Genomic DNA, 14,221 nt, shown 5'->3' on the forward strand with positions numbered 1-14,221 from the left:
CAATGATTAAACTAGTTAAGACTAATTGAAATAGCAGCTACTGGAAGAGAATCTGTGCAAGTGAGTTTGGTGACGATGAGTTAGTCAAGCACATGCATGGACACCAACAGTATTTCTAGACAACGCAAAGGCTACACGGTGTTGTAATACAATGCACAACAGATTCGCAGTCAGGGGGTTTACATTAACCAACAGTGTTCGCCACACAGATAATTGTGCTGTTCAAATAGCAACATAACCCAGCCAACATGAAAAAGCATCAACTTCACATTTATTTGAGGACATGAAATGCTTCTTTCTTCATCTTGTCCCCCAGAATGACATTACTATGATCTTTTTAAAAATTGCTTAACAAATGTGTGTACCATTCACCATCCTCGATAGCACTCTATGCATAAAGTGAGTTCTATTACACTTATGCTGGCTATTATTTAGAATAAAGCCTAACAAGAGAATGTGGTGTTTTTCCATGTGAGCAGAGATGTTGGGGATGGCACACTTCACTTTTAGCAGCGGATTTCAGCCGATCTTTGATATCTCTGTATGCTTGCATCCCAGAGCCAGGGTCTGTTGCCTTAGATTACCAAACAAATTAGGGTGTGTGTGTGTGTTTTTTTTGGAGTTTGAAGTATTGCTATTATTGGAGATTACTTTTGTTCTCTCATGACAAGAATAAATAAATAAATACAAAGCTGTAAAAAAAAAGCTGGCAGAGTTTTAAGTGACTTTAATAGAAAACTACTGGCACATTTTCCTGAATTCAGCAATAAACATTCATGAAAATTCCACAATGATAACCCCTAATTTTTGAAAAGCAAAACTGCAAATCTGAATTTAAAAATAGGAACTTGGTATTACACATCTCCATCTGATGCAGGATACATTTAAAGTTCAGAACCAGCCTCATCGCTGCAGGTGCCAACTGACCTGCTGTGTTTATTCAGCATTTTCTATTTTTAATCCTAAATGTGTGCGAGTCAGTCAGTGGGGAAGTCCTAGTTTGCTAGCTTATTTGACAACCATTACAATATTGGTTCCAGTCACTGTTTTTGACTCCAATAAATTGTACGATTACAAAACCAGAACAGTCAAATTAGAAAGTCACTATTCTGCTGGGTGCATTTCATGGGGAAATCCCACTCTAGCTAGAATAACCAATTTATTGACTTAAGGGCCAGGGTTTTCCACTTTTTAAAAATTCATTCCAGGGTTGAGGACATCGCTGGCAAGGCCAGCATTTATTGCCCATCCCTAATTACCTTCGAGAAGGTGGTGGTGAGCCACCTTCTTGAACCGCTGCAGTCCTTGTAGTAAACTTCGTAGCTGTTGTGTACAACTGAGTGGCTTACCAGGCCACAAAGGGTGGTTAAGAGTCAACCACATTGCTGTGGGTCTGGAGTCACATATAGGCCAGACCAGGTAAGGATGGCAGATATCCTTTCCTAAGGGACATTAGTGAACCAGTTGGGTTTTTTACGACAATCCGATAGTTTCATGGTCACTATTACTGATACTAGCTTTTTGTTCCAGATTTATTTAATTAACCAAATTTAAATTCCCCAGCTGCCGTGGTGGGATTTGAACTCACGTCTCTGATTACTAGTCCAGTAAACTAACCACTATGCTACCGTTCTCGTTAACCAGCTGCAGTTTTCCTACTATTCACTGTAATGGACAAAATTATGGGCTGGCAAACGCAACAGTGGAAAACTGACCAATGTACGCTCATAAAATCTGACAACTTGAGGGGTGAAAGTGGCGAGAGTGACTGAAAGACACCAACACTTTCGGGAGCTTTCCTATGAAAGTTTCTATATTCCCCATAACTGGACAATTGATCATTTTAATAAACTTGATAGAGAGATTTCTCTTAAATCCACGCAGTATGTCAGTGATGTTATACAGCATCTGTATTTAACTAATCTAAAATAAATATGTTTGTTTGTTGTTCTGTATCAGTAGTCTATCCATTGTGGTCTTCCCGAAGGCATGTTCTATCTCAGGTCCGACACATGGGATTCTTGAGCCACTCACTAGAGAAGAGTAGCCGAGTTGGGTTCCTGTTGCCTTCCTCATGGTTTTAATCTTTGGAGAATCTTCTCCCAGGTGAGCTGCAAGCAAGGCTAAATAGCCCCACCTACTCTATGATTTTGGGGGGAAGCCCAGACGCAAGCACCCCGTTAAATGTCATCACAGTATTTAGAATCCATATTCTGGTCTCTGCTCACAAGAGCTGTCTGGAGTGGAGCTTCAACTCTTTGACTTCTGACTTTGAGGCAGGAATTCTACCACTAAGTCAAAGGCTCACTCTATCAATACAGTATCCCCAATTAGATCTCCAATTAAGAAGACATTATTACAATCTGTTCAGTATAAATACATATAAAACATTTTTTAAATGTCACATTGACTATTGAATTAAGTTCTGCTTTTCCTGATTAATTTTAACCAGGTCGGTCAATCTACATTCTATTTTTGAGCTTACTCAACATTCTTGCTAAATCACTGATATTACAAATTTATAAAAAGTGTGACAAATACAAATTAAAAATAAGAAAGTAGTTATTTTCATAACAAGCACTCTTCCAGGTAACTAAACAATTTAAATTTTATAAAGACACAATGCAATAAATTTATAGCACATTTGGCCTTCAACAAACACACAGCTTGCTAATACTGCTGTAAATGGATGTCTAGTATTTGGGAACAGGATCTGCGGTGTTAAATTCCATGTTTTAACAGTTTGAACTACAAGTCTGAGATTCCAGAAGTCTTTGTCGTAGGGCCGTGGACTCATCTCTTTCTTCATCGGTGGATCTGGTCCCATCTTCTACGGAATCTGGTTTAGTTATAACTGAAAATTTTAAAAAGATCTTGTTTACTCATCTGTGTAACAAAAGAAATTATGATGTTTCACAATAATTAAGCATGGTTACATTTTTGGGGTTTCATTTACACTTTTTCCATTCTAGACAGTTTGGGCTTCTGTGTTTCATGCAACTCTTGGATGCAACACTTCACTCCCTGTGCCCCAGAATGTTTTCACTTGACCAGATAACTGGGTCAATTTGTAGTGTACCCAGGGAACCAGCAGAGAACCCTCTTCGGTTTATTTCAGCTTTTGGTTTTAACAGTTGTGCGAAAATTTTAGAATCCTTAATTCAAGATCAAATTAGTAAACATTTAGAAATAAGTGGGATAAGCTAGCGTGGATTTGTTAAAGGCAAGTTGTGTTGGACAAACTTAAGAGTTTTTTTTTGGAAGAGGTCCCCGCTTGTATAGATAAGATTAGATGTACTGCATATATATTTTCAGAAGATGTTCAATAAGGTGTCTCATAAGAAGCTTGTTAGAAAAATTCAGGCATATGGTAGAAGAGGAAATGCGGCTAGAAAGCATGGGTAGAAAGTTTGTTGACTGTCAGGTTGCAAAAGGTTAGGGTTTGAAGTGGTGTACGCCATGGGTCAGTGCTGTGTTCACTTGTTTATAGATAGATATAGATAGACTTGGGTAAAAGGCACGAGTTCTGCTTAAAGCCTACTAGGGGCCCCAAATGCTACTCGGAAAGGGGATCAATTACCTTTCAACTAATAACCCTGAGCTCCATTAGAGCTGAAGAAACAATTCTCTCAGGCCACATGGTCCCTCTAGTGGAGCAACTGTGTGCCACTTTGACTTAAGTCAACAGAAGTGGGTGGACACCTCTGAGGCAATGTTACTGGCATGGCCTGTCTGCCCCAATTACAGTAATGACCCTAACCCTGCAATTTTGGAGGGGGTCCACAGGGATTTCTGTGAACAGATGCAAGTTTCACTGACAGAGCGAGACTCTCAGAATTTCACATTCATGGTTGTGATCAAGAATCGACTACAAGTTCTCTACAGCACTTACTGTGCAGTAATCTTTTTAACTTCCAAAGGCATTTGATGAAGTGCCAGCAAAGTTGAAGCCCATGGAATGAAAGGGACAGTGGCAGCATGTATACAAAATTAGCTTAGTGATGGGAAACAGAGAATAGTGGTGAACGGTTGTTTATTGGACTGGAGGAAGGTATACAGTGATGTTCCCCAAGGGTCAGTACTAGGCCCACTGCTTTTCTTGATATATATTAATGACTTGGACTTGGGTGTAAAGGGCACAATGTCAAAATTTGCAGAGGACACAAAACTTGGAAGTATGGTGAACATTCAGGTGGATAGTGACAGACTTCAAGAAGGACATAGACAGGCGGGTAGAATGGGCAGACACGTGGCAGATGAAATTTAATGCAGAAAATTGCAGTGTGATATATTTTGGTAGGAAGAACGAGGAGAGGCAATATAAACTAAAGGGTGCAATTCTAAAGCGGGTGCATGAACAGAGACCTGGGGATATATGTGCACAAATCGTTGAAGGTGGCAGGGCAGGTTGAGAAAGCAGTTAAAAAAAGCATACGGGATCCTGGGCTTCATAAATAGAGGCATAGAGTACAAAAGCAAGGAAGTTATGATGAACTTTTATAAAACACTGGTCCGAACTCAACTGGAGTATAGTATTCAATTCTGGACACTGCAGTTTAGGAAGGATGTGAAGGACTTAGGGTGCAGAAAAGATTTACAAGAATGGTTCCAGGGATGAGGGGCTTCAGTTACGTGGATAGACTAGAGAAGCTGGGGTTGATCGCTTTAGGAGCAGAGACGGTCGAGAGGAGATTAGATAGAGGTGTTCAAAATCACGAGGGGGTCTAGACAGTAGATAGAGGGAAACTGTTCCCAATGGCGGACAGGTCGAGAACCAGAGGACACAGATTTAAAAAGGTGATTGGCAGAGGAACCAAAGGCGACATAAGGATAAACTTTATGATTATGATCTAGAATGCCATGCCTGAAAGGATAGCGGAGGCAGATTCAATCATAGCTTTCAAAAGGGAATTGGATAAGTACCTGAAGGAAAAAAAATTGCAAGGCTACAGGGAAAGGGCCGGGAGTGGGACTAGCCGAGTTGCTCTTGCAGAAAGCGGGCATGGGCTCGATGGGCCGAATGGCCATCCGTCAAGTGGGGATAAGAAGGAACAGGGAGGGAAAAGCACCCACATTTGGACAGGTAGGGGTGGCAGCGGAAGTGGGGGTGGGACTGAAGGATGTTTTTGTTACAACAGTCGAGATTGTAGGATAATTTGAATGTACTATTGGAGTTCGTGATTGAAGCGGAGAACATAAAAACATAAGAAATAGGAGCAGGAATGGGCCACTTGGCCCCTCGAGCCTGCTCCGCCATTCAATAAGATCATGGCTGATCTTGGGCTCAAAGCTACTTCCCTGCCCGCTCCCCATAACCCTTCACTCCATTATCTTTCAAAAATCTGTCTATCTCCACCTTAAATGTATTTAATGGCCCGGCCTCCATAGCTCTCTGGTCAGAGAATTCCACAGATTTACAACCCTCAGAAGAAATTCCTCCTCATCTCAGTTCTAAAAGGGGGAGCCTTTATTCTAAAACTGTGCCCCCGCGTTCTAGATTTCCCCACAAACATCCTCTCTACATCTACCTTGTCGTGCCCCCTCCATATCTTATGTTTCAATAAGATCACCTCATTCTTCTAAATTCCAATGAGTATAGGCCCAGCCTGCTCAACCCTTCCTCATAAGTCAACCCCTTCATCTCTGGAATTAACCTAGTGAATCGTCTCTGAACTGCCTCCAATGCAAGTATATCCTTCCTTAAATAAGGAGACCAAAACGGTACGCAGTACTCAAGGTGTGGTCTCACCAATACCCTGTACAGTTGTAGCAGGACTTCCCTGCTTTTATACTCCAACCCCTTTGAAATAAGGCCAACATTCCATTTGCCTTTTTGATTACTTGCTGTGCCTGCATGCTAACTTTTTGTGTTTCATGCACAAGGACCCCCAGGTCCCTCTGAACTGTAGCATTTTGTAATCTTTCTCCATTTAAATAATAATTTGCTTTTTTATTTTTCCTGCCAAAGTGTATAACCTCGCACTTTCCCACATTATACTCCATCTGCCAAATGTTTGCCCACTCACTTAGCCTGTCTATATCCCTTTGCAGGTTCTTTGAGTCCTCTGCACAACTTGCTTTCCCATCCATCTTTTTATCATCCGCAAACTTGGCTACATTACACTCGGTCCCTTCATCCAAGTCATTAATGTAGATTGTAAATAGTTGAGGCTCGAGCACTGATCCCTGTGGCACCCCACTAGTTACCATTTGCCAACCGGAAAATTACCCATTTATCCCGACTCTCCGCTTTCTGTTAGTTAGCTAATTCTCTATCCATGCTAATATATTACCCCCAATTCCGTGAGCTCTTATCTTATGCAGTAACCTTTTATGTGGCACCTTATCGAATGCCTTCTGGAAATCCAAATACACCACATCCACTGGTTCACCTTTGAGGAGGTAACGAGCAGGGTGGACAAAGAACTCCAGCAAATGTGTTAAACATGATTTCCCTTTCATAAAACCATGCTGACTCTGCTTGACTGCATTATGATTTTCCAAATGCCCTGCTACCGCTTCTTTAATGAAGGACTCCAGCATTTTCCCAACGAGATGTTAGGCTAACTGGTCTATAGTTTCCTGCTTTCTGTCTCCCTCCTTTCTTAAATAGGGGTGTTACATTTGTGGTTTTCCAATCTGCTGGGGCCTCTCCAGAGTCCAGGGAATTTTGGTATATTTTGCAACCAATGCATCCGCTATCTCTGCAGCCACTTCTTTTAAGACCCTGGGTTGCTGGCCATCTGGTCCAGGGGACTTGTCATCTTTTAGTCCCATTATTTTACCAAGTACTATTTCCTTAGTGATAGTGACTGTCTTTAGTTCCCCCCTCCCTGTGGCCTCTTGATTATCCATTATTGGGATGTTGTTAGCGTCTTCTACTGTGAAGACAGATACAAAATATTTGTTCAGAGTCTCTGCCATTTCCCCGTTCCTCATTATTAATTCCCCAGTCTCATCCTCTAAGGGACCAACGTTTACTTTAGCTACCCTCTTCCTTTTTATATACCTGTAGAAGCTCTTATTATTTGTTTTAATGTTTCTTGCCAGTTTACTCTCATAATTCATCTTCTCTCTATTATTTTTAGTCATCCTTTGCTGGTTTTTAAACATTTCCCAATCCTCTGGTCTCCCACCAATCTTCGCAACATTTTATGCCTTCATTTTCAATTTGTTACCATCCTTTACTTCCTTAGTTAGCCACGGATGGTGCTCACTTCTCTTAAAATCTTTCTTTCTCACAGGAATATATTTTTGTTGAGAGTTATGAAATAGCTCCTTAAATGTCCGCCACTGCATTTCAACTGTCTTACCCTTTAATTTATTTTTCCAGTCCACTTTAGCCAGTTCTGCCTTCATGCCATTGTAATCGCCTTTGTTTAAGGTACAACTTTCTCACCCTCCAACTGAATTTGAAATTCAACCATGCTATGATCACTCTTTCCTAGAGGATCCTTTACTATGAGATCATTTATTAATTCTGTCTCATTACACAGTACCAGATCCAAGATAGCCTGCTCCCTGGTTGGTTCCATTACATACTGTTCTAGGAAACGATCCTGGATGCACTCTATGAACTGCTCCTCAAGGTTACCATGGCCAATTTGATTTGTCCAATCAATATGGAAATTAAAATCACCCATGGATTATTACCGTACCTTTTTTACAGGCCTCCATTTTTGTTGATTTATACTCTGTTCAACAGTATTGCTACTGCTCGGGGGCCTGTAGAGTACACCCACCAGAGACTTTTCCCCTTTATTATTTTTTTTATCTCCACCCAAACCGATTCTACATCTTGATGTTCTGAGCCAATATCACTTCTCACCACTGCACTGATCCCATCCTTTACCAACAAAGCCACTCTACCTCCCTTTCCTTTCTGTCTATCCTTCCAAATTGTCAAATACCCTGGAATATTCAGTTCCCAGCCCTGATCACCTTGCAACCACGTCTCAGTAATGGCGATCAGATCATACCCATTTGTATCTACTTGTGCCGTCAACTCATCTATCTTGTTACGAATGCTGCATGCATTCAGATATAGAGCTTTTAACTTTGTCTTTTTACCATTTCTCCTTGTTTTGGCCCCATTGTCTGTTGCAATCTTATTTTTAAACATTCTGTCCCTTCCTGTCACACTCTGGTTATTATTTCCCCCAAATCATGCTTGACTAATCTACTGGAATTTTTTGAGGATGTAACTGGTAAAATAGATAAGGGAGAACCAATGGATGTGGTGTATTTGGACTTTCAGAAGGCTTTCGATAAGGTCCCACATAAGAGATTAGCGTGCAAAATTAAGGCACATGGGATTGGGGGCAAGGTATTGACTTGGATAGAGAACTGGTTGGCAGATAGAAAGCAAAGAGTTGGAATAAACGGGTTGTTTTCCGAGTGGCAGGCAGTAACTAGTGGGGTACCGCGAGGATCGGTCCTAGGACCCCAGCTGTTCACAATATATATTAATGATCTGGACGAGGGAATTGGATGTAATATCTCCAAATTTGCAGACGACACAAAGCTGGGTGGGAGGGTATGCTGGGAGGAGGATGTCGTGAAACTCCAGTACGATTTGGACAGGTTGGGCGATTGGGCAGAAACATGGCAAATGCACTATAATGTGGATAAATTGTGAGGTTATCCACTTTGGTGGCAAAAACAGGAAGGCAGATTATTTGAATGGCATTAGATTGGGAGAAGGGGAAGTGCAAAGAGACCTGGGTGTTCTTGTGCACCAGGCGCTGAAGGTAAGCATGCAGGTGCAGCAGGCGGTTAAGAAGGCAAATGGTATGTTGGCCCTCGTAGCAAGAGGGTTCGAGTACAGGAACAAGGATGTCTTGCTGCAGTTGTACAGGGCCTTGGTGAGACCACACCTTGAGTATTGTGTGCAGTTTTGGTCGCCTTATCTGAGGAAGGATGTTCTTGCCATGGAAGGAGTGCAGCGAAGATTCACCAGGCTGATACCTGGGATGGCAGGAATGACGTATGAAGAGAGATTGGGTCGATTGGGCTTATACTCACTGGAGTTTAGAAGATTGAGAGGGGATCTCATCAAAACCTATAAAATTCTGTCAGGCCTGGACAGACTAGATGCAGGAAGGATGTTCCCGATGGCCGGGGAGTCCAGAACCAGAGGTCATAGTCTAAGGATAAGGGGTAAGCCATTTAGGACAGAGATGAGGAGGAATTTCTTCACCCAGAGAGTGGTGAACCTGTGGAATTCTCTGCCACAGAGGGCGGTGGAGGCTAGTTCATTAAATATAGTCAAGGAGGAGTTAGATATATTTCTCAAGGCTAAAGGGATCAAGGGATATGGGGAGAAGGCAGGGACAGGGTACTGAATTTGGATGATCAGCCATGATCTCATTGAATGGCGGAGCAGGCTCGAGGGGCTGAATGGCCTACTCCTGCTCCTATCTTCTATGTTTCTATTTAGTGGGGTAGATTTGCAACTTGCTTCCCGGGCGTAAAACTGGAGTTGCAAATCGGTTACCGTTATAGAAACTGCCTGATCTTTATTTCCATCGACAACAATTGACAAATCCACAATTGGGAACAACGATATCTGCTTCGGGGGGGGGGGGGGGGGGTGGCGGGGTGGTTGCACGTCTATAAATGAGGTTGAGGCCCCCCACTTTTAGCTTTGTCGGAATGTCCTTTGCAGTTTCTGGGGACAGGCAATATTTCATTCAGCTAACAGAGAATAACAGAATGCCAGGTGGTTAATGTGTGGAAGTTCAGGTCGATTCACAAAATTGGTTTGCAAGGGTTTGTAAATATCAACTACTACTTTCTACACAGCGTTACTGTGACACTATTAAAATAGCATCCACAGTGCCACCTACAGGCACAAGTAATACTGCAGGTACATGATGTTGGCAGTTTAACAATGATTTTTTGTTCGTGAGCTTGACAGATTTTTAATACATTTTGAAATTGAATCTTGAAACCCACTCAGCAATTTTAATATATAATAGATATAGCTAGAAATCTTTGGTTCAGTATACTCCATCAATATTGCTCTGCCACATATAGTCTACTCCTTTTAATTCAGACATGGCAAGAGAGCCTCAGGTGGGCAGAGGAAACGCTTCAAGAACACCCTCAAAGCCTCCTTGAAAAAGTGCAACATCCCCACCAACACCTGGGAATCCCTGGCCCAAGACCGCACAAAGTGGAGGAGAAGCATCCGGAAGGCGCCGAACACCTCGAGTCTCTTCGCCGGGAGCAAGTGGAAGCCAAGCGCAAGCAGCGCACGTCAACCCAAGCACCCCACCCACTCGCCCCTTCAACCACCGTCTGCCCCACCTGTGACAGAGACTGTAGGTCCCGCATTGGACTCAGTCACCTGAGAACTCATTCTTAATGTGGAAGCAAGTCATCCTCAGCTCCGAGGGACTGCCTAAGAAGAAGAAGAAGGGTGTTACACAGAAGCAGTGCTCAGTAAGTAGACGAACAGGGAAATGAGGCGAGAGGTCAGGAATGCCCTCTCCTGTCTAAGTCTCTTCCTGCCTGTGTCGACTGCAAGTACAAGCCAAGCTCTGCCTCCAGCCAGGAAATCCCAAGGCAAAGTTAAAGGGGCAGAGACCTGTCGATCTGGCTGTCAGATCTTCATGACCTTTGTGCTTGGGGAACAGACTTCTCTGGGAACAAAGCTCAGGAAAATCCATCCTAATACCTTAGAAGATACTTAAAATTTGAAAAGAACCAGGAGTCTACACTATGGAAAAATCCTTGCAACAAAAACCGCAATGTAAAATGAAAGTTTTCTCTTTCATTTTCCCTTTTTTCAACTTGCAATTTTTTTTCCTTCTTATTTCAGTACATCGGGTTTTGAGACTATAGGCCTATTGAAATAGGCTTCAGTTTCTGAGATCTGCCATCGAAACAATCCAGAGAGTAGTTATCATTAAGAAGTCTGTTATTACACTCACAGCTTGAGAAGGATGCTAGGAGTAGAAATTATGATCTGCGCTGCTCTTGTACGAACACGTAATGTGCTGGTACCAAATTCCTCTCTGCACTATTTTAATCCAGGTATTTAATCCCGATCGTTTGTGACAAGTGAGGGAAAAGTACAGGAAATGTTTTTAAAGTTTACTTTCAACAAAAAGTCTTACCTTTCAGTTGTGTTGCATTCAGTTGTGTTGCATTCATGTCCATGTCGGGCTCAGATTTCTGCTCAGCTTTCTTGGTTTTGGCCAAACCATCTACCATATCTGACTTGACTTGTCCAAGGGCTATTAAAGGCAACATTACATCCATCACTGATGCTGATTCTAGTAATTCCTTACCTTTTATGTGTTGCAGCACTTTAAGGCACTTATGTGATTTTACTTCACTGATGTTTTCTTCCAAAAATAAAAGGTACAGGCTCAAGTCATTCCAACAGCCTTTGGTAATCTTCATCACCTCAAACTGTGGCAAAAGTTCATATACCTTAAGAAAAGTGAGGTTCTTTCTTAAAGGAAAAACCATACTGTAGACTGTGACTGGTATAAGGAGGATATATACAACAATGTTGACAATACTTAGAAGTTGAAAAATTCCAACAGAAATGAGTTTACACTGAAAAAAATCTGGTATGTTTGTTTCATTCCCCAAAATGCCTGTTTTGACTGAGCATTTGAATTCATCTGTGAGGAAAGTCAGAGAGATGTAATATCCTAAGTAGCTGCTGGCAAGTATAAGAAAAGCAAGAGCAAGGCCATTGCGGACAAGATACATTGTCAACATGCTGCAGGAGTCTTCTTTTGATTTCAAGTAACGCTCCACGATTGGGAACTGGAAAAAATTCTCTTTTTTTCCCTTGGAACTAAAGTTAAAAAGAAAAATGAATTAAGTGAAGAGAACATAAAATGTGACGCACTGTTCTTTACACGTTTTGTGCACACTATTTTAGACATATACTACCTCCTTTAGAAAGCCATGCAGCATACCCAGGTCAACAGGGCAATCAGATGGTAAGATCCTGAAAACTATAGCATAAAAAGGAGAAAAATATATTCTTTTCTTTCCTTCTCTCCCTCCAGAAAAACACCAGTTTTTCCACTTGGCACCGCTCACCATCAACACAAGAGAGTGGAACTCTTTCAGGTAAATCTTTGTCTTCAACAGGTGGGCATTAATCTGGGAGGAGCAGCAGATCAACCGCCTGCTATGGAACCCGCCCGATTTTCATTCCATTAAAATCAAACGAAAATTAGGCAGGTTTTATAACAGGCAGGCGACCCTCTTCACCAGACTAACGCCCATGCAGCAAAGACAGAAATTTACCCCATTTGTTTAAGAATTGTGCTTGCTAAGTTACGTGTTTAATGATTTGAATAATTTAACAAGTTTTCCCAAATGATTGTTGCTTAATTAAAAATAATTCTGTAAAACAGACTAAATCTGACCTGTGAATAATATATATATGACTAAATCTGATTTTCAATAATAACTAACAAATTGAATTTATATAGGAAAGGTTCCAAAATTTAAAACTTAAGATTCCCAGTGTGTGCGGAGTCATCTGATCTCAGCCAGGGCAGAATTTGAGGTGCTACCATTGCTCTCAGTGCTGCTGGGCTAGGAAGGAGGAAGGTTAAATATTGCAGTCAGGCAAAATCAGGTGGTGAGACCTACCACCGCCTCACCAACAATGTTCCCATCAATTTTCTTTTTGGGTGCATGGCCCCTTCAAGGGGTTGCGCAGCCCATTCAAAATACCCCGCAAGCGCGGTTTTTCGCATTGAAAAGCCGGTGAGCCGACAGGGAACATTGCTCACCAACCTTAATTTTGTCCGATTTCAGTCGAATTCTTCTTCAGGGCTCTTCTGCCTCTTTAAACCTGGCCACCTCTTCTGGCAATTCCACTGCGGCATAACCACAATTTTCCTCTTTGGCAGTGGTGGGCTCCATTTGGTGATGGGAACCTGCCGGGAGACCACACTGCATACTAAACGAGTCCGACCCAGGAAAATGGGTCAGCATCGTTGCAGGGTCAGAATGGAGGACGAAGTCCCATCCTGCCACTATCCCACCAGATAGACAAGAATCCAGTCCATGGTGTTTCGGACCTTGCCACTCAGCACTTTATACAAATATGGTGCTCCTCAACTGAATTGCTTGCTTTTCACCCCCCCCCTCATTTATTCTTGTTCAATGGCTCATTAGCAGTTTGAGGAGTGTTAAAGGATCATTATTACTAATGCACCATGATTGGTTGCTTCTTTTCTGTTCCTGCTAACACAATTGCACATTTCAAGATCCCCATTCCCACCATTTTGTTAGCGTGTTGTACGTTACTATTAGAGGGGCACTTAGCCCCAAAATAAAGTCAGGGAACAAGCTAATTTTCCTCCAATATTACAATTCAACATGAAATAAATGGTAGTTACGATAACCATTCAGAAAATATATGAGCTTATCCTCCCACAAGTCTGCAAGACTTCATCAACATCCAAAAAATCTGGTGTAGAATCCACAGGCCTGGGATAACTGCAAAATTTACAACCACACAAATATAGCACCAACAATCTGCTTATCTACATACCCACTTTGTTCCTCAAAGGATTGGAACCAGCTGTTAGCATCAAATCCACTGGTGCTGACAATGTGCTGTGCTAATCTGATTCCACGGTTGTAGGCCTTATCAAGCTCTTCTATTATAAAAGTCAATTCTCCATATAGCTGAGGTGCTGCAGTAAACCGCCAAAACAAGGCTGGAACATACATAAGGATCGCCACTAACAGCAGAACGTATGGAAAAACCTGCATCAAAAAAAATCAAAAACAGCAGAGCTTTATGTTAAATCAGAAAAATAAACATTTCAGCTTCTCGTTCTGTGCAACTGAAATACATTAAACTCAACCTGTGCTTGTGAGCTGGCTAATGCTTATAGTAATGCCTTTCTTTACAGGTGTATAAATTCTCTAGCAGACAGTTTGCAAGGCCAGAAAATTGAAAGAAGAGGGAATGAGAAAACCGCTTCAACACACCAAGTGCAGTCTTCTCCATTGCGACCTCTAGCCCACCCAAGTAAGCAACTTTTATATGATGTAAATAAAAACTAAGACTGGGCAGGGTAATTGTGCCATTGATGTAAAGGGTGGAGCAGAAAGAGGTCAAAACCTTGCTGGAAACTCAACATCAGAGTTCCCAGACCTCAGGCCTTCTTAGGGAGCACTATGTTTGGCACAAGCATAATTTGTAAGACTAGACATACAGGCTAAC

At 41.9% G+C, this 14,221-nt stretch overlaps 1 protein-coding gene across 1 annotated transcript in view; it reads right to left on the reverse strand.

The window, feature by feature from the left end:
- Positions 1-712: 712 nt before the first annotated feature.
- The window catches only part of panx1a (pannexin 1a), a 68,231-nt gene continuing 54,722 nt past the window's right edge, over positions 713-14,221 (reverse strand). The window contains exons 3-5 of the mRNA XM_085998779.1: positions 13,541-13,758; positions 11,124-11,818; positions 713-2,854 (exon numbers count right to left, since the gene is read on the reverse strand). Coding sequence (XP_085854905.1) covers positions 2,736-2,854; positions 11,124-11,818; positions 13,541-13,758 — 1,032 coding nt within the window. The 3' untranslated portion in view covers positions 713-2,735. The remainder of the gene's footprint in view (positions 2,855-11,123; positions 11,819-13,540; positions 13,759-14,221) is intronic.

Source organism: Somniosus microcephalus, chromosome 10, assembly GCF_052327205.1.
Source record: "Somniosus microcephalus isolate GS21.2 chromosome 10, FLI_Smic_1.0, whole genome shotgun sequence".
Taxonomy (NCBI): Eukaryota; Metazoa; Chordata; class Chondrichthyes; order Squaliformes; family Somniosidae; genus Somniosus; species Somniosus microcephalus.